At 43.0% G+C, this 20,915-nt stretch overlaps 2 protein-coding genes and 1 long non-coding RNA gene across 3 annotated transcripts in view; all 3 read right to left on the bottom strand.

Annotated features, from left to right (window-relative positions):
• LOC140487650 (uncharacterized) overlaps positions 1-15,021 on the bottom strand; it is a 34,631-nt gene extending 19,610 nt beyond the window's left edge. The window contains exons 1-6 of the mRNA XM_072586934.1: positions 14,908-15,021; positions 10,040-10,210; positions 9,411-9,530; positions 5,189-5,359; positions 2,155-2,256; positions 913-1,095 (exon numbers count right to left, since the gene is read on the bottom strand). Coding sequence (XP_072443035.1) covers positions 913-1,095; positions 2,155-2,256; positions 5,189-5,359; positions 9,411-9,530; positions 10,040-10,210; positions 14,908-15,021 — 861 coding nt within the window. The remainder of the gene's footprint in view (positions 1-912; positions 1,096-2,154; positions 2,257-5,188; positions 5,360-9,410; positions 9,531-10,039; positions 10,211-14,907) is intronic.
• A 1,369-nt stretch (positions 15,022-16,390) lies between these two features.
• On the bottom strand, positions 16,391-20,152 carry LOC140487696 (uncharacterized). The gene is made up of 3 exons (XR_011962868.1): positions 20,084-20,152; positions 18,459-18,624; positions 16,391-16,485 (listed from the first exon to the last, which is right to left on the bottom strand). It is a non-coding gene; the product is annotated as an uncharacterized lncRNA (long non-coding RNA).
• A 408-nt stretch (positions 20,153-20,560) lies between these two features.
• Positions 20,561-20,915, bottom strand: part of LOC140487649 (uncharacterized) — a 44,594-nt gene continuing 44,239 nt past the window's right edge. The window contains exon 6 of the mRNA XM_072586933.1: positions 20,561-20,634. Within this exon, the coding sequence (XP_072443034.1) occupies positions 20,561-20,634 (74 nt within the window). The remainder of the gene's footprint in view (positions 20,635-20,915) is intronic.

The raw sequence follows: 20,915 nt of genomic DNA, 5'->3' as shown, positions 1-20,915 counted from the left end.
CATTCTGTTCTGCAATAACCATCCCATGATTACACCCCTCAGGTTGAGACCTTGGCTGGATCGAGATGTGTAAAATTAAACAGTCGTAGCCCAAAGGGTGGTTGCTTCTGATCATTGAGCTTGAAATGGAAAATTGACCTCCAATCATGTCCCTGAGCTTCCACTGAACTGTTTACAATCAGAAATTAGAGAAAGAGATAAATGATCCCACACTGTAGTCTGCTGACATCGTAAAAAATATAATATTTAACTAATGTTACAGGCATATTTTGCACATACATGGCGTTAAAAAGCCTGCTAAAAATTAAGGACATGATTACCATGACAACCATTATTGCACAGTGACTCTTTGAATCTGATAATGTGCTCTTGGAGCCTTAATGACAATAAGGGGAGTGTTTCACTGAAGTATCACAAGTCGATACAATATTTTCACACACAAAAGAAAATTATTTCTAAATCCTAGAATAACATTAATGCTTCCAAAGTTAAATCAGTGACTACACTTCTAACAGATTTAATTGGCTGTAATTTTAGAATAACAGAAGCCATGAGGCTACTATAAAAATGGTAACTCTTTCTTTATTGACACTTAAGAGACAAAATATTTTCATTGTGCAATTACTCATCCTCTAGAGTAGATCAGGCAAGTTGTCTCAAGAAAGAAAATGTTCTGTTTCCTTCAATGAGTGATGCTCTTTTACAGAGAGAAAATCTTATCCTTTGGAATTATGCTTAGACCCAGACATCATCTATTTTTAAGGAAAAAGCAACATAACTATGTCTTAGCCTTATTCATGAACATAACACTTCAATCCTCTTGTTTTTAAAACACCCGACTATCCAAGCCTTGCACAAATCAATTAATCTTTGGCATGCTGGCCGATTTGTTCTGCTAAGTTATGTGCTAACCTTCTGCAATTCGACTAATTTGTGTTGTAAGGCGAGTGAGTTTCTCCGTTCTTTCTCCAGGTCTTCGTTGGCCTGTTTAATGGCTCTCCCATTCACCTCTTCCAGAGACGGACCATGTTGTTGGAGCTGTTTTTTCAGATCTGCTTCCCAATTCTTGTTTTCAAGATCTAAGGCAATTGGAACCTGGAGATGCACATTCATGTGTGTAAATGTAAAAGCAATGTCAAGAGGGAAAAATAATGAACTGGTTAAATAAAGTCAGATTCAAAGGTGAAGTTCCACGTGGACAAACAGCCAGACTGCTCAATAAGGTTACATGGGTGAGGTATGAAGAGACGTGGGTGTTCTGGAAACAGCAGCTGGCACCTTTAGCACAGGAAGGTCAAATTAATTCAAGCACCAAAATGTGCAGAAATAGAAAATGGATTTAGACCTCTTTTGGAATATTGCGTCCAACTCTGGTCTCCCTGCTAATAGGAAAGATGTTGTGAAACTTGAAAAGGTTCAGAAAAGACAAGGATGTTGCCAAGGTTTGAGATTTTGAGCTATGCGGAGAGGCTGAACAGGCTGGGGCTAATTTCCCTGGAGCGTCGGAGGCTGAGGGGAGACCTTTTGGAAGTTTATAAAATCATGAGGGGCATGGATAAGGTAAATAGACAAAGTGTTTTCTCTGGGGTGGGGGAGTCCAGAACTAGAGGGCATAGGTTTAGGGTGAGAGGGAAAAGACTTAAAAGGGACTTAAGGGGTAACAGAGGGTAGTGCGTATATGGAATGAGCTGCCAGAGGAAATGGTGGAGGCTGGTACAATTATAACATTTAAAAGGCATCTGGCTGGGTAAATGAATAGGATAGGTTTAGAGAAATATGTGCCAAATGCTGGCAAATGGGACTGGAGTAATTTAGGATATCTGTTCGGCATGGACGAGTTGGACTGAAGGGTCTGTTTCCGTGCTGTACATCTCTGTTACTATATGACATTAAACACAGCTTGCTGAAGCACAGTAGTGAGAAGTGGATGGGGTGATGGTATACCTGTTACTGGCGGCTTTGGTTGTGTATGTGAAAGCTCTAGAAGGTTTCCCTTTCACCCAGGTGGCAAAATTGAAGACCTACCCTACTGAACACTCATTTCAGAACAGTTAGTCACTGTGTGTCCTTTATCTGAGGATACTCTTTACCTCTGGGCACTCACTAAAAGGTCTTCATTGCACAAGCATTGGACTAAATAAGGAAGTGCCTCACCGACTCCATTGCTTCCTGCTCCAGCTCCTCCCTCAGTTTCTTCATCGACTTTGCCTGACCCTGGTCCCGTTCTTGCAGGATCAAAGTTTCTTCATGCTTGTTCTGGGTAAAATAAAGTCACCATCAGCCACAAATACATTTAATAATCCTTCACCTCACTGGCTTCATTATTGAACCACAGTGAGTGAGACCTAACTGAAGGTGATTTATAAATATTTCATGCTTTTATTCAGTATTTCCCCATTAAAACAAAACACTTTATTGTGTATAGGTCTGAATGAGTTAATACTGTGGAGTACCTTCAGCACCACCCATTATGATGGTATCACATGGATTTGAGGGATGAACAGTCCAGGGTCTCAAAGGAGGGAAGACTGAGTGTCTAGTCCTTCTCAATGTCTCTGTGACAATGTCTTTGTTGCAGATCTCAGTGATCTGTAGCTGTTTGCTAATGAACTATATCCAATAAATTACAAGAGTTTCCTTGTCTGTCAAAGACAGTTTGTGATTCCTCTTTGGCCTCCTAATTTCATTTGTAAGCACCCCTCCCAGTCACTCTCTGTACTTCTAAAAAACTGCTCCCCCTCAACCTCCCCCCAATATTTGAGGCTCTGTACTTAACATAATCCTTTTTCTTTATCAAACTCTCAATAACCCTTGACACAGGGTTCCCTGCCCTTGCCTTTCATTCTCACAATATTTTTTTTTAAAGGCTCCCAACTTCCAAATGTAGACATACTTGTAAGTAGCTACCCCTGGTCTATGTTTATCTAATCCTCTAAAATGATATTGAAATTGGCCATCTCCCAGTTTAGACACTTAACCATAGCAGTATCCATATCCCTTGCTACATTGACATTGGAACTTGCAGAGATACGGTCAATGTCCCAAAATGTTCACTGGTTGATGTTCAACAACTTGACTGGCTTCATTCCCAAGAATTAGGTCCAGTACTGTCCCATTTCTAAAACGACTCTCCATGTACTGGCAGAAAACGCTCTTAGCTCACCTCGTCTAATCCTTTCACACCCAAGGCGATCCCAGATAATTGTTAACAAAGTTGAAATCCCTGATAATTATAACCTTATGCCTCTCACATCTGCTCCTGTATCTCTCTCTGACTGTTGGGAGGCCTGTAGTATAATCCCAGCAAAGTGATTACCACGTTTTTATTTCTAAGCTCATCCCAGATGTCCTCATTTGAAGAGCTTTCTAAGATATCCTCTCTCATTACAGCAGTGATTGTTTCGACCTCTCTTACATTCTTCCTCATTGTGCCTGAAGCCTCTACACACTGGAATGCTGAGCTATCAGTCTCGCCATTCCTTCAACCATGTCTCAGTGATTGCAACATTACTATATTTCCACCCGTAGGTTGCCCCTCTAAGCTCATCTGCCTTTCTAATCAGGCTCCTTTCATTAAAATAGATATAATTTCACTTTCTGATCCTCTTATGTGCCTTATCATGCCCATGTCCTCTCTAACTAATATTCCTTTTATATCCAATTGAACCTTGCTCCTGACTTTACATCTACTCTATGCCTTACCCCCTGCCAAATTAGTATCAAACTTTGCCAACAGCACAAGCAAACCTCCCAACCAATCACATTGGTTATAATTGCAATCGCCATGGTGACTAGAAATTGTCTCATTTCTAACAGATTTCTCAGGTATGATCCCCCCTTGATGAGGCTGTGCTGACTCAACCCTATTTTTACCACGTATTCCAAGTATTCCACAATCTCATCCTTAATAAAGGATTCTAAAATCCTTTATTGGTCAGGCTAACCGGCCTATAATTTCCTGCCTTATGCCTCCCGCCCTTCTTAAACAAGGGTGCAACATTAGCCATGTTCCAGTCCTTTGGGACACTCTCTGACTCTAGTGATCCGTGAACGATCACATCAATTCCTCCAGAATTTCCTCAGTTATCTCCTTCAGAACTATGGGGTGTGGTCCATCAAGCCTGGGTGATTCATTCACCTTCAGGCCTTTCAACTTCCCCAGCACCTTCTCCTCTCCCCCTGACTCTCTTGAAGGTCTTGTATGTTGCTGGTGTCTTTCACTGTGCAAATAGAGTACCTATGCATTTTCTTCATCATTCCCTATTACTACTTATCCAGCTTCATATTCCAGTAGTCCAATGTTCACTCTTAGCTCTCTCTTACCTTTATATATATATCAAAAAACTCTGACAATCTTCTTTAATATTACTAGCTAGCTTACTCCCATATTTCATCTTGTCCCCTCTTACAGCTTTTTTAGTTATTCTCCACTGGTTTTTAAGGGGTTCCCAGATAATGCTCTTGTGAAGAACCTACATTAAAGGCACTATGAAAAATATAAGGTATCACTGTCACTCCTCAACTTACATGGGGAGGATAAGGGAATATCCAGCACAATTGATGAGAACTGTACTAGCCCTCAGCACCATGCCAACCCTTGGGCATGAATTCTGAAAAGTTTTACTCTGGAGCAAGGTTCTCAGGAATTCTGTGCCACACTTCATAAATGCTTCAGCTCAGTGGGTCTTTGACGTGGTCTTCTTGGTGCAGTCAGACGTCTTTAAGGAAGGAAAGGCCTTTCATTTATAAAGCACCTTGCCATGGCTAGCAGAATAATCCCAAAATATTTCCTGAAGAACAAATTACTTTTAATTGCAGTCCCTACTGGTATGTGAGCAAAGCATGCTGCAATCCTACACAAAAAGCCCCATAACTGGCCATTCCTTCCCTTGCCGGTTACAGTTCTTTTGGTGAAGACTGGGAAATAGCTCAGCTCATCTTCATTGGCTCTTCAATATCCAGCTAAGCCACCGAAATAAGTGGCAGAACCTCATTTATATTGTGATAATGAGAATTTAATTGAGAGATTGGATATTGAGAGATTAATAATTGATGGCTGGGCAAAACAGAATGGAGCAGGAGTGTTTTTAAATGACATGCAAGCGAGCAATCACATATGACACAATCTGTATCATCACAGTTACAAGTTCACAGCACACTCAGCAGATAGTCTCGCCAGAACCATTACCTGCTCCCATTGCTTTCCCACATGCTCCTCTCTTAAAGTTTCTATGGCGGAGAGCTGGGCCTCTTTCTCTGTTCTCAATACCATCACCGTCTCCCTCAGCCTCAACTGCTCCAACTCCTTCTCGGAGAGGAGTTTCTCCAGGGCGCTGATCTTCAGGTTACGTTCTGTCAGCTGTGACAAAAGTTTATGAACACAGACTGAGTTGTTGGAGTTCGGGGTAGTTCTCTATCAAAATCGAAGAGAAGGAGAAACAGTGTCCTCAGTACAACAGGAAGGACTGCACTAAGAGCAATGTTAGTCATGACCTCATTTTGGCTTGTAACCTAAGCAATATTTTACTTGAGAGCCACCTTAAAGAAAGGTACAAACCATGTGCTAAAATCTATTCAGTGGTGGTCGTTTGTGATTGCCCATACCTAATTACTCTGAAGAAGATGGAGAGTTGTTTTCTTGAACTGCTGCAGTACATAGGGGATGGTTACATCGCAGACTTGTTAGGAAGCAAATTCCAGGATGTTGAATCAGCAATGTTGGAGGCAATATTGTTTTAAGTCAACATGGAACGTGGCTTGGAGGGGAACTTGGAAATGATGGTGCTCCCATACCTTCATTAATCTTGTCTTTCTAGGTGGTAGTGGTGAAGCTTTGGAAGGTGCTGTCGATGAAGAAATTCGCTGCAGCAAATCGTGTAGGTGGTACACATTGCTGCTAGTGTTGGTACCAATTAATTAGGCTGCTTTGCCCTGGACTTTGTCAATCTTTTTGAGTGTTGTTGGCACTGCACTCATTTAGGCAAAGGGTCAGTATTCCATTACACTCCTGACTGTGACTCTGAGGAGTTAGGAGGAGAGTTGCACAAAGAGTTTCTAGCCTCTGACCTGCTGCTGTACTAATCCGTACATATGGCTGGTCCAATTCAATTTCTGATCCATGGTGACCCCAGGATGTTGATAGTGGGGGGTTTCAGTGACATCAATTCAGTAATGATTTGGAGATGCTAGTGTTGGACTGGGGTGTACAAAGTTAAAAATCACACAACACCAGGTTATAGTCCAACAGGTTTAATTGGAAGCACTAGCTGTCAGAGCGCTTCTCCTTCATCCACTTGACAACCACCTGATGAAGGAGCAGCACTTCGAAAGCTAGTGTTTTGAATTAAACCTGTTGGACTACAACCTGGTGTTGAGAGTTTTAACTCAATTCAGTGATGACACACAAGTCTTTGCTTCCTATCACAAGACGAAAACAAGTCATGGGGGCCACTCAGTCCACCCGGTGTGATCCAAAAATCTCTCCAGAATGATTCCAACTCATTAGTCTAGCTGGAAGATTATTCTGAATGTTGTCCATATTTTCAGTTTCAAATTTTCCTCATGAAAGCTGTAGCCCTTATCTCTTTGATCCCAGTATAACTCAAAGTGACATTCCAGATTAACCTTAGCACTATATTTAATATCTTGTGTTATCTCCTATTCACCTGCAGAACATCAGTTATTCCTGCCTTTCAACTCCCCCTCCCACTCTGCCGAGGACATGGAGGTCCTGGGCCTCCTTCATCGCCGCTCCCTCACCACCAGACGCCTGGAGGAAGAATGTCTCATCTTCCGCCTCGGAACACTTCAACCCCAAGGCATCAATGTGGATTTCAACAGTTTCCTCATTTCCCCTTCCCCCACCTCACCCTAGTTCTAAACTTCCAGCTCAGTAACTGTCCCCATGACTTGTCCGGACTTGTCCTACCTGCCTATCTTCTTTTCCACCTATCCACTCCACCCTCTCCTCCTTGACCTATCACCTTCATCCCCTCCCTCACTCATCCATTGTACTCTATGCTACTTTCTCCCCACCCCAACCCTCCTCTAGCTTATCTCTCCACACTTCAGGCTCACTGCCTTTATTCCTGCTGAACGGCTTTTGCCCGAAACGTCGATTTTGAAGCTACTTGGATGCTGCCTGAACTGCTGTGCTCTTCCAGCACCACTAATCCAGAATCTGGTTTCCAGCATCTGCAGTCATTGTTTTTACCTCTTTATTCCTGCCTTTCCTCCAGCTCAATCTTTTGAAACTGGATCGGCTCTACAGCAGCTCCCTGGTTAGAATTTTACATTAAACAGTCTGTGGGAGTTGATGACCAAAGGCTAGTGATATAGATGAAGGCATTAAAAGTAATATTTGCAAATTTGCTGATGACACAAAGCTGGGTGGCAGGGTGAAATGTGAGGAGGATGTTATGAGAATACCAGGTGACTTGGACAGGCTAGGTGAGTGGACAGATGCATGGCAGATGCAGTTCAATGTGGATAAATGTGTGGTTATCCACTTTGGTGGCAAGAACAGGAGGCAGATTACTACCTAAATGGAGTCAAGTTAGGTAAAGGGGCAGTACAACGAGATCTAGGTGTTCTTGTACATCAGTCAATGAAAGCAAACATGCAGGTACAGCAGGCAGTGAAGAAAGCTAATAGCATACTGGCCTTCATAACAAGAGGAATTGAGTATAGGAGCAAAGAGGTCCTTCTGCAGCTGTACGGGGCCCTAGTGAGACCTAGAGTACTGTGTGCAGTTTTGATCTCCAAATTTGAGAAGGACATTCTGGCTATTGAGGGAGTGCAGCGTAAGTTCATGAGGTCAACTCCCGGAATGATGGGACTATCATATGTTGAAAGATTGAAGCTGGGCTTCTATACACTTGTGTTTAGAAGGATGAGAGAGGATGTGATTGAGACATATAAAATTATTAATGGATTGGACACTGTGGAGGCAGGAAGCATGTTTCCGCTGATGGGTGAGTCCAGAACCAGAGGAGATAGTTTAAAAATAAGGGGTAGGCCATTTAGAACAGAGTTGAGGAGATACTTCTTCACCCAGAGAGTGGGGGATATATGGAACGCTCTGCCCCAGAAGGCAGTGGAGGCCAAGTCTCTGGATATTTTCAAGAAAGCGATGGATAGAGCTCTTAGAGATAATGGAATAAAGGATTATGGGGGTAAGGCAGGAACAGGATGCTGATTGTGGATGATCAGCCATGATCATAATGAATGGTGGCGCTGGCTCGAAGGGCCAAATGGCCTACTGTTGCATCTATCGTCTATTGTCTATTGACTTGACAACTGAATAGAGGCAACAACAATACTGGGCGTTTTGATACAAACCATCAGTCATGCGGCTTCAGTGGGGAGATATATACATTCCAGCAAAAATTGGTGGTGGGGGGTGGGGATGGGGGCAGATATTTGCTGAAGGCCTTTAAAGTATCAGAGGGATTTGACAGATTGATACAGCAAACCATCTCCTCTGGTGGGGGTTTCAAGGAGGAGGAGGAGATGAACATTTTAGAACAAACCAGATCATACGTTGTCCACAGAAATCTGGAATTACCCATCCCAAAATGTTGCTGATTCTGGGGGGCAGTTAGGCCTAACAAAACTGACTTAAGATTTGGGTAAGTATACCAAAGGATGTAGAATCGACATGGATAGATGGAGTACAGACCAGCCCTGATCTAATTATATGGTGGAGTGGGTTTGAGAAGCTCGCTGTCCAGTCTTGGTCCTATTAAGTTGGCAGGGTGGCTCAGTGCTGCCTCACAGTGCCAGAGACTCCTGGGTACAATTCTTGTCTATGTGGAGTTTGCACATTCTCCCCGTGTCTGCGTGGGTTTCCTCTGGATGCTCCGGTTTTCTCCCACAGTCCAAAGATATGCAGGTTAGGTGAATTGGCCATGCTAAATTGCCCATAGTGTCCAGGAATGTGCAAAGTAGATGGGTTAGTCATGGGAAATGCAGGGTTACAGGGATAGGATGGGGGGTGGGTCTGGATGGGATGCCTTTTGGAGGGTTGGTGTGGAGCCATCTATGGGGATTTTATGGTTTGCTACGGTAGCCCTGGCTCCTCCTGACACCTTCTCAGTGAACAGCAGTTGAAGACACAGGCCAACATTGAATGCCTGCTCTGAGGTGTCCCACAGTGAATATAAATCTAGAAACACACAGAGCATTATGTTAAGGCTAATTATGGACTCGAGGAGGCCACAATGTATCAAGTCTGTATTGATCTGCATTAGGATAATCGTTGGTTTGGACTCAGTGTCCTCAAGAATACAAACAGAAACACACACTAACAAAGAGAGGAGATTGGTAAATAGTGGGTGTCACTCTCATGTGAGGGAGACACCAGCATTAATTCAGATTTACAGATATCATCTGAAGGAATCTATGCGCACCTCAACCTTCAGAATCCTCTTCAGTTCCCTGACCTGTGATTCCAGGCTGTCATTTTTCTCCAGTAACTGAGCGATCTTGGCTGTCCTCTGCTCCAATCTCACCTCAGACTCTTCGAGTTGCTGGAAAGGAGAAAGGAAGGAGAGGAGAGAGAGCAGAAATTCAGGGAGATGCTGCTAAATGGAGTTTGCCAGGACTGGGATAGACAACATTGAGATTCCAACCATCAGCTATATCTCTTCATTATCAAGTCTAGCAACTCCAAATCAGGTACAAAATAAAGTTCTCCTTGGACCACTACAAGAAATTGAGGATTTGCATGCAGCAGACTCACTGGCCTCTTCGTATGTAGATAATATTTTCCATTACAAAGTAGGAACTATCTAGGTGTAGATTGCTTAAACTGGTGTTGCACTTTGCCCTGTTGTTGTACTTACACTTGGCTCTGCTGCTTCCCTTTAACTCTACTCGTTTGGGTCTCCCACCCTCCCGTGCTTCCCCCCCCCCCCACCCCTTGCTCTGATATTGTGTTATTCCCCCTTTGCTTTCCACCCCAAACATCCTCCCCCCTCCCCATCACTCAGGCTTTTTTCTACCCGGCTCTTTCCACTCTTCTAGAAAGTTCCCCTACATGTTGCAGCTGTTTCATCCAGAATCTGGTGCTCCGCTGCTCTGTCAGTGAGTCACCCTTTGTGTTCCTGATCTTCCTGTCTGAATCTCGAGGCTCCTGGAAGGACAAGCTGCTATCCAGTGGTTGTAGATGGGCCCTCAAGTCATCTCGCTCCAGGGTGAGTGCTGAGATCTGAGACAGTCAGAACAGAGTCACAATGATATCAAAATGGTGCCAGGTTCAGGAGAAAGGAACTACAAGTGGAGAAGGGTCAACAAGTTGGGAAAGGGAAAGGTAGTGATGGTCCAAGAGCAGATCAACCTCAGTCTGCTTTAGAGATGTAAGAAAGAACAAAAGAAAACATGCGAGGAAGTAATATAATAAAACAAGTAGATAAAATGGTTTAAACAGTAGCTGGTATTCCAAGTTTTATTGTTCGGATCAAAGCATACAAGAACAAAAAGTAATCAGTAATTTATAGGCACGAATGGCTGTGATCCAACATCAGATCATCAACTGTGCCACGAACTGGTTAGGGACCAGCAGCCTCTATTTTTAAAGGAGAGAGTAGCTGGGATCCAGGGAACTTACTAAAAGAATAAATCCACAAGATTCCATGATTTTGAACAAATAACAAAACTTTACTATGTGAACAATAATACAGATCTTACTATAAATACACAACTTAATTCTAACGAACAGAATTAACATGTGGTGAACGTGGGTAATATATTGCAATTGAACATCCCATAGCACACAACAAATAGTAAACATGATCAAGGGAGATCCCACAGATTACTCCCTACTCCACCCAGAAATTAAAGACACGACAGATTCTCAAAATCTCATTAAATTTAACAAGGAATTACGATTCCTAACTTTTGCTGATCTGGCCTTGAAACTCCATCCAAAGAGACGTTCTGGAATGGGCTACCTCAGCAATTGCTCCTGTCCTGGGTTTGTGTTCCTCTTGGATTCTGAAAGCAGTAGCTCATAACTCCAGCTCTTCAGCAGCTAACTTTACAAGCGAAAAATTGCCATGGGGTTTTCGCTGAGCTCTAACTTGCTCAGTTGCATTAAGGAAACGCTGTTTGTGGCTTTTCAACTTCTACTCTCTGTTGCATTGGAGTATTAATGCTTGTAGGTTTCTTCTGAGCCCCTCACAGCCTCCCCCCGCCACCACAGAACCAGTTATTCTCTTGGTTCCTCAGTGCTGCTTTGGAGTCCTGACTCTAACAGTTAGCTGCTTACTAATTCCTAGAACTTCTTCCACTGTTCATTCTAACAGCACAGAACAATCCAAAGGCTCTCGACTCCTTCCCTATTGAACAGCTAAAAATCAGCAACCCTAATAATGGAATTATGTCTCTTGCTCCAAATACCTGTCACCCCAAAACGATTGTTCAGTGACCCCAAACTGTCAATACTGATCTATTAAAATCTTTGAAATAAGTATCAGGAATAAGGGTGATGATTTTAGAACATGGATCAGTACTTGGAACTACGATGTTGTGGCCATTATGGAGACTTGGGTATCACGGGGGCAGGAATGGTTGTTGGATGTTCCAGGATTTAGATGTTTCAAAAGGACTTGGGGGGAGGGGGAGGTAAAGGAGGTGGGGGAGTGGCATTGTTAATCAGGGATAGTATCACAGCTGCAGAAAGGGAGCTCGTTGAGGAGGGTTTATCAACAGAGTCAGTCTGGGTGGAAATCAGAAACAGGAAAGGAGCAGTCACTTTACTGGGAGGTTTCTACAGACCTCCCCCTCCCCCCCACAATAGCAACAGAGACGTGGAGGAGCAGATTGGGAGGCAGATTTTGGAGAAGGGAGAAGTAACAGGGTTGTTGTCATGGGTGACTTAAACTTCCCTAATGTTGATTGGAACTTCGTTAGTGCAACTAGTTTGGATGGATCAGTTTTTGTTAGGTGCGTCCAGGAAAGGTTCCTGACTCAATATGTAGATAGGTCGACTAGAGGGGAGGCCATATTGGATTTGGTGTTTGGCAATGAACCATTCCAGGTGTCAGATCTATCGGTGGGAGAGCATTGTGATGGTAGTGATCACAACTCCCTGACCTTTACAATACTCATGGAGAGGAATTGGAGCAGATGGTGTGGGAAAGTATTTAATTGTGGGAGGGGGAATTACAATACTATTAGGCAGGAACTGGGGCACCTACATTAGGAACAGATGTTCTCAAGGAAATGCACGACAGAGATGTGGAGGTTGTTTTGGAAGCACTTGCTGACAGTACTGGACAGGTTTGTCCCACTGAGGCAAGGAAGAAATGGTAGGGTGTAGGAACCTTGGGTGACAAGGGATGTGGAACATCTAGTCAAGAGGAAGAAGGAAGCTTACTTAAGGTTGTGAAATCAAGGATCAGACAGGGCTTCAGAGGGTTACATGGTAGCCAGGAAGGAACTGAAGAATGGACTTAGGAGAAATAGAAAGGGGCATAGAAAAGCTTTAGTGGGTAGTTTAAGGAAAACTCTAAGGCATTCTATACTTATGTGAGGAACAAGAGGATGGCCAGAGTGATGGTGGGGTGGGGGGGGGGGGGGGGCGGTCACGATCAGGGATAGTGGAGGGAACTCGTGCCTGGAGTCAGAGGAGGTAGGGAAGGGCCTTAATAAATACTTTGCTTCCGTATTCACTACTGAGAGGGACCTTGACGTTTTTGAGGACAGACTGATATGCTAAGAAGAAGGATGTGCTAAAAACTTTGAAAATCATAAGGATAGATAAATCCCCTCGGCCAGATGGGAGGGTGGCAAATGTTATTCCCTTGTTCAAGAAAGGGAATAGGGATAACCCTGGGAATTACAGACCAGTCAGTCACACATCTGTGACGGATAAGTATTGAAGAGGATTCTGAGAGACAGGATTTATGATTACTTGGAAAACCAAAGTTTGATTTGAAATAGTCAGCATGGGCTTTATGAGGGGCAGGTCATACCTCACAAAACTTATTGAATTATTTGTGGATGTGACAAAACATATTGATGAAGATAGAGCACTGGATCTGGTGTACATGGATTTTAGCAAAGCGTTTGATAAGGTTCCCATTGGTAGTTGCATTCAGAAAGTAAGGAGGTATGGGATACAGGGAAATGGCTATCTGGATATGGAATTGGCTGGAGCATAGAAGACAGAGGATGGTGGTAGATGGAAAGCATTCAGCCTGGAGCCTGGTGACCAGTTGTGTTCCGCAGGGATCAGTTCTGGGACCTCTGCTCTTTATGATTTTTATAAATGACTTGGATGAGAAAGTGGAAGCGTGGTCTAGTAAGTTTGCCAAAGACACAAAGGTTAGTGCAGTTGTGGATAGTGTGGAGGGCTGGTGAAGGTTGCAACGGGATATTAACAAGATGCAGAATTGGGTTGATAAGTGGCAGATGGAGTTCAACCTGGAAAAGTGTGAAGTGATTCACTTTGGAAGGTCAAATTTGAATGCAGAATACAGGGTTAAAGGCAGGATTCTTGGCAGTTTGCAGGAACAGCAGGACCTTGGGGTCCATGCCATAGATCCCTCAAAGTTGCCACCCAAGTTGATAGGGTTGTTAAGAAGATGTTTGGTGTGTTCGCTTTCATTAGCAGGGGGATTGAGTTTAAGAGCCGTGAGGTTATGTTGCAGCTCTGTCTAGCCCTGGTTAGACCATATTTGGAATATTGTGTTCAGTTCTGGTCACCTCATCATGGGAGGGTGCAGAGAGGGTGCAGAGGAAATTTACCAGGATGCTGCCTGGACTGGAGGGTGTGTCTTATGAAGAAACATTGAGAGGGCTAGGGCTTTTCTCACTGGAGCGAGGAATGATGAGAGGTGATTTGATAGAGGTGTATAAGATGATGAGGCATAGATAGAGTGAATAACCAGAGAATGTTTCCCCAGGGCAAAAATGGCTATCACAAGGGGGCATAATTTTAAGGTGACTGGAGGAAGGTTTAGGGGAGATATCAGAGGTAGGTTCTTTACACAGAGAGTGATGGGTGTGTGGAATGCACTGCCAGTGGTGGGAGTAGGGTCAGATACATTGGGAAATTTAAGTGACTCTTGGATAGGCACATGGAAGATAGTCCAATGAAGGGTATGTGAGTTAGTCTGACCTTAGAGTAGGATAAAAGATCAGCACAACATCGAGGGCCGAAGGGCCTGTACTGTGCTGTACTGTTCTATGTTCTATGTCGAGCCCCATTCTGATCAGGGCAGAGTTGAATACTGCCATTTAGTAACACCTCCTTCCAAGAATGTTAAAATCTCAAAGTTAGACCAATGCTGGATTCTAGTTAACTTTACGAAGGATGTCAAGGTTGTATAGACAACCCAGCAGATGTTTCCTGAGATCACCTGAAGGATAATAGATTTTAGTTATGAGGAGAGAGAGATATAGCAACCAGGGCTCTTTTAATCATATCAGAGAAGATGAAGAGACCTGGTGAAGATATACCAAACGTTATCTGCTTTGATGAAAGAAAGTAGGAAAAATTGCTTACACTGGTAGAGAGTTTGTAACAAAAAGAAATAATGATGATCAACAGCAAGACAGAAGGCAAGTTTATCAAGTGTTCAGATATGAATGCTCTGTCAGAAACAGTGATGGGTACAGAATCCAAAACAAAACTTTACAAAGACGAGAGGATAATTATTTGAAAGTAAAAATCTTCAAAACAGACTGAGGAAAGAAGAAGGCAATTATAAAAATGGACAGGTTTTTGAGAGATCTGGCATCGACAGTCTCCTGTGTGTAGTGAAGTTCTATAAGGCAAATTTTATCTTTTGTGCAATGTCAACAGAAGTACAGTGTGTTTTATATGTCAGAATCTGTATGCGGTGTTCAGGAAACAGAGATTTTCTGAAGGTCAAGCACCTCTTTCCACATCCTCCTCACCTGTGCATTCCTCTGTCTCAGTTCGCTGTGTTGTTTTAAGTCAAGTTCCATCTCGAGATCTTGCAATTCCTGCAGACAGCCATCTCGCTGAAATGCTGGCATAGCGAGCTCCATGCTGAGGTGCCAAGAGAGACAGAGACAGACAGACAGACAAGCAGAGAGGCTGGGTGCAATGTTTCTGATTGAAAGCTAACATCACAGCACTATGCTGCCCCAGAATTATCAGCTCTGATCTCCATCCTTTCTCAAGAACTCAAATCATACATTTCAGACAAGAGAAAATAGAAATCTCAAGGCAGACCGAATAACAAATAACAACATAGTCTCCACAGAGACTGCCATTAAGCTAATGGCTGCACCCTCTCAGCTGATGCTTGGACTCAATAGACAGAACTCTTGGCTCTGACTCTGAAGGTTGTTGGTTCAAGAGCCAGTCCAAAGATTTTTGGGATAAAATCGAACCTGACTCTCCACAGTCAGTAAGAGGTTTTACCTTTCAGATGAGACTTTAAATAGAAGTCCTATCTTCCCCCTCAGGGAAATCACAAAGGATCATGGTATTATTTTGGAAAAAGATCTAGACAGCTCTCCAGCTGGATCTTGGTTAAATCTTATCCCTCGATCTACATTACCTAAATGCAGATGACCTGGTTAGTATCACGTTGCTGGGTGTGGGTGCTTGCTGTGCACACAATGACTCCATATTCACAGACTCACAATATTTCTAAAGTGCTTCCCTGGTAGTAAACCACAATACCATCCTGTGGTTGTGTAAGGTCCTATGTCTTTCTTGTGACATGTGCTCCCTTGCAGATCCTGTATTTAGACAGACCAAAATGTTTGGTCTATAGACCACGTTTTGGTAGTATTCTCTCCACTGAGGTTCCAGTACAGATCAGGGAAGATAAGAGACAGCCATGTGGAGACTATGGGTATGTGATAGCTCCATATCCCTAACTCCAATGAGTATCGTGTTTGATTCGGGGGGATCAGAATGACAGTAGTCACGTCCTGCATCTGCTGCTCCTTCTCAGCAGTCTGATTCCACGACTTCCATCATTCTATCCATCAAGTGCCCCTACCAAAGAATCTTTGTTCAAAATGACTGGGGCAGAGAATGGAGAGCTATTGGAATTATTGTGTGGGAATGAGAAGGGATTTGTACCTTGGCAGTTGGTCAGCTGCCAATGAACTTTAACAACATGTAGATATCTCTTGAATCCCACGCGTGATTGTCATCTAGTCAGGTCAGGTTCCTGGTTTGGTGCATTAAACACAGGGTAAAGTCACCCATTTATAACGAGAACCTTCACTGCCTATAGATGAGGGCTTCAGGTCTTCTTCAAGAATAAACTCAGTCTCCGTTATCCATGAGGGAAAGGGGCACGGACAAAAATCATCACTGCACACCACCCCCATAAAGATGACGGTGTCTCTTTATGTCTTTGTCAGCTTGCACGCAACATGATCTCACCTGGTCTTGGGGACCTTGTTCTGTGTCTCTTGCTGTCGGGATTCCAGGGTCACTGAATCCTGTTGACCTTTCTCCACTGTTTCCTTCGAGGACTGGATGGCTTGCTGGGATCAGAAGACAAAGGAGTGACCACCATTAATGTCTGACCTCCCTGCATGCAGGAGCGATGGGCATACCTTGCTCAGTCAATGCAACTCGTCTCATGATTCATTTCATTTTCACCATTCTGTTACAGCTAACTGGGCAAGATCAGCACTTTGACACCAGTGATAGATTCTGTTAAAGTGGTCTGAAAGGACAATGCAGATGAAGCTGTCCACAGGTCACCAATCAGTTTGAGTGCACGACCTTTTTGTGTGTACCGGAATTGGAAAGGTCAGTTGAAGACTTAACACACGGTCCCCACTTTGGCTTGGCTCTGTTTTTGACAGTGAACTGGGGAAGGGGAACTGCAGTCTTGTTGAAATAGATAAGACTGGGGTGTCAAATTTAGGTTGATGTGGAATACTTACAATGGGGGTGGGGGGAGGAATGTGGACAGGGATAGAAAGAGTGAGAGAGTGAGGGGAAAGAACTATTCCTGATACTTTGTGGTTTGTGAACATGGACTTTCACCCCTCTGGAAAATGTTATCACTATGTGGTCATTCTGAGAAAATACACTGGAGAACACCTAGCAAGAACAGTGTTAGACCCTCACACATTGTAGCTTCATATCTAGAAACAGATCAAGTACTGTTTCCTTCCATATTGGGCTAAAACCTTAATGTTTCCTGAGAGAGGACTGGATAAATATTGGGAGAAAATGAACGTGCAAGGACATGGGGAGAAAACAGGAGATTAGCACGAGGAAATGACGCCCATTTAACGAGCCACTGCAGGCATGATGGGCTGAATGGCCTCCATCTATGATATATCACTTCTGTGATTCCTGTGTACAATATAGAAATGTCTTCACTTTTTATTATTTCCTCCTATATGAACCAACATGTGGATATTCAAGGATACATTAGGAAGTCAGTAGGTGCATTGATTCCAAATGTACTGCAGACGGCCAAATCGGAGATCTGGAGTTATTAATGAGATTGGTTTGTAAAAATCTCTAACTGCCACTACATTACTGAATTATTTCTCTCCTCTAATGAATAGATAGTTTGATTTGCCTGAAACAAAGAAGCTTTAAAATATCAGGAAAAATAATGACCTGTAACTTTCCTGAATTGCTTAGCAACCAAAGATTAATCTTAAACATTGCTGCCAGGGGCCCGGGCAAAATAAAAACATAAGAACATTAACATTCACAGATTGCATTTTGTAATTAAAAAGTTACCATGTTCAAAGTAGTCAGATTGTGTTGAGTTGGTGGCCCTAAAGCTGCTTCAACCTGGAACTTCTGCAGGAGGCCTCAGAACTAACAGCTTGCTTTCTAGTCACTGACCAGTTCAGAAGGGGTAATCTCGGAGGTCTACTGCCACACTAGCCTCCAACCTACCCAATGTCTTCTTAGCATAAGGCCCTCTCTGTTCCAGGCTGTGTTTAAGTTTGCCCTTCTTTGTATCTCCCAAAGCCAATATGCATGGCACCAGAGTGATAGATCAGCAACATGGTCCAATGCATGCCAATCCAACTCTGTGCATCCCTCAGTCTCACTCTCACAGTTCTGCCTCTTCCAGGTTCCTTTCAAAGCCTAAGTCTAACTCACAACATCTTGCAATGGCACACCCAGAGCTCTTTGCCATTCCCAGGTCATTGTTTTTGACCCTCCCTGATGACCAAGTGCCACTCCCACATTTGTGTCACTTCCAGGTTTCTGTCATTGCCATTCAGAAACTGCCTTCCAGAAGGTCAGAGGGAGTGACCCTGGTCAGTGATCTTCTCACTCTGATTTTTCCTAATCTACTCTTTTACACTGTGACACTCCCATAATTAACAATCTTCAATATGGAGGATTGCAGGGACAAAATCAAATCTTACTCTAGACAGTCTGCTGTGCCAGTGATCTATAAATTATTATAATAGACAGTGGTCATTCTTGAGACAGAATGAAGGAGTATATTTGAAAAGGAAATGTACAGCACCCTATAAAAGCTGGATATCTCAGGGGCTCTATTCCAGATCCACTTATGGTCTGACACTTGGGAACTCCATTTTGAAGGGCTGCTGGTCCTCCACTTGCTGCCTGGCTCCCTGAAGAATTGCTCGAAATCATTTTCATCCACAGTCAGGTTCTTGGCGCTCGAGTGCCTGGAACAACCAGAATATCCTCTCTCAGTACCACCGACGCAATTCACCATCATTACGGCACAAGCGGCTACCATTCAGCCCATTGAGTGCAAACCAACTTGGTAAGTCCTGCCAATACCCTACACCCACATTTAAGAGCTGCAGACAATTTCTGACAACACAACACGATCAAGGGAAATAACAGCAGAGTAGATCACAGACCCATGCTATTTCCTGGGGGAGGGAATGTCAGTGTTGAAGAAGTTTGAATTTTGACAAGGCAGATACTGCATTTTGAGATGCAAATTGACAACCTGGAATTGTTATTTCATCCAACAACTTGAATCTGTTCCAGATTTCTGGGGGGAGGCACATGTTAAGGATTAGTTAGGTGTGTCTACCCACAGTCAGTGGGGATTCTACTGCAGCTTATTTGTTTCTAGGATTTGGGTGACTCGAGTAAGGAAGCATTTGTTACCCGTTCCATCGAAATCAAGCATCTAATGTGGGACTATGACAGAGTCTTGCATCAGGTAGGGATGATAAGTGCCCTTCCTGAAGGGCATTATTATAATAGTTGTGTTGTTAATGACAATTCAGACTCTTTCAAAACCATTTTTGATCTGACCGGCTTTGAAAACAGAGACACCTGATTAACCTCAAACATTAAGCTTTTTTTGTTCTGCTATGAGGCAAATGCGTTAATCCAGAAGCATGATTTTAAAAAATTTCATGTTAATTTCATAGTCACAAATTTGTCTACTTTTTGAGAAAGAAGTTTTGTATTACTTTTGGCCACTAGTTTCAGAAATAAAGGCACTTGTGGATCATTGCAATGTGGGCTTGATACATGGTGAGGGGGTGGGGGGGGGGGGCAGCAAGGGCAATTGGGGGAGGGGGTGGGACCAATACAGCTGTCTCTAAAATTGTATAATCCATAAAACCCCAGAATGATACAGCATAAAGTTCACTCGGTGTCCCCATCTTGCAGCATAGCTCATCAGTAAGTACACATCATAACTACACGTCAGTCACAGTGAATACAGTTCATTGTAGGAGATCCCAACAACAGCAACTGCATTCCAATAATCAATGACTATACTCCACAATAGCACTTGCCACAGATGGAAGATGCAAAGTGCAGAGTATTGTGCTTTAAGCACCAGTATCCTCACTTTACAGAACTGAAGGCTGAATATTTCAATGAGATTGGAGTCATTCTATATGCAAAGTTAAAAATCACACAGCACCAGGTTATAGTCCGACAGGTTTATTTGGAAGCACTAGCTTGCAGAGCGCTGCTCCTTCATCAGGTGGTTGTGGAGTATAAGCATCTGATGAAGGAGCAGTGCTCCGAAAGCTAGTGCTTCCAAATAAATCTGTTGGACTATAACCTGGTATTGTGTGATTTTTAACTTTGTACACCCCAGTCCAACACCGGCATCTCCAAATCATTCAATATGCATTGTATCTCTCTGACCTGCCCAGCTCCTTCTGGAAATGGCAGCGTTTCTTCACAATATGACTCCCACTTACATTTGCATCAAGCTCTCCTGCAAAATAAGACATCAACAATGTTATAACAAGTAGTCCAGATGAGGAATTCATTGAATGCCTTCAGGAGAGCAGGCTATACCAGGCCTAGTTTTGAGCAATGAGATAGGATTTATTACTGAGCTCATAGTGAAAGTGCCTCGGGGTTGCAGCCATCATAATATGATTGAATTTTACATGCAGTTTAAGGGAGAGAAGTGTGTGTTAATGACCACTACTTTGAATTTAAACTTTCATGCCAATTGGGGGCATGAAAGTAGAGTCAGCAAAGATGAACTGGCAATTTAAGGGCGAAGTGAATATAGATGCAGAGGAAACGGTGAAGGGGATATCCTAGAAAGCGCAGAATAGATATATTCCAAGAATTAACTAAAATTCTAAGGGATGAGCCTGCCATCCATGGTTAACTGAAAAAGTCAAAGGTGGTATCAAACTCAAAGGCATTTAATTGTGTAAAGATAGGTGGCTGGTCAGAAGCTGGACAGAACATTAAAAAATTAGCAAATAATTTCTAATCGATTAATAAAGGAGGAAAAAAATTAGAAAATGAGAAAAAGTTAGTTAAAATATATAAACAAATTGGAAACATTTCTTCAGATATTTTAATAAAATCAGTTAACAAAGTAAGCGTTGGTCCTATAGAAAATGGATCTAGGCAAATCGTAATGGAGAATGAAGAGATGGCAGGCACACAGATAGACTGGAAATAGTTGTTGATCAGGAGTTGAAAGGGAGGGCAGAACTCAAAAAGTATCATT

Source organism: Chiloscyllium punctatum, chromosome 17 (genome assembly GCF_047496795.1).
Source record: "Chiloscyllium punctatum isolate Juve2018m chromosome 17, sChiPun1.3, whole genome shotgun sequence".
Lineage (NCBI taxonomy): Eukaryota > Metazoa > Chordata > Chondrichthyes > Orectolobiformes > Hemiscylliidae > Chiloscyllium > Chiloscyllium punctatum.
The sequence above is the reverse complement of the archived record's forward strand: the minus strand, read 5'-3'. Positions and strand labels throughout refer to the sequence as shown.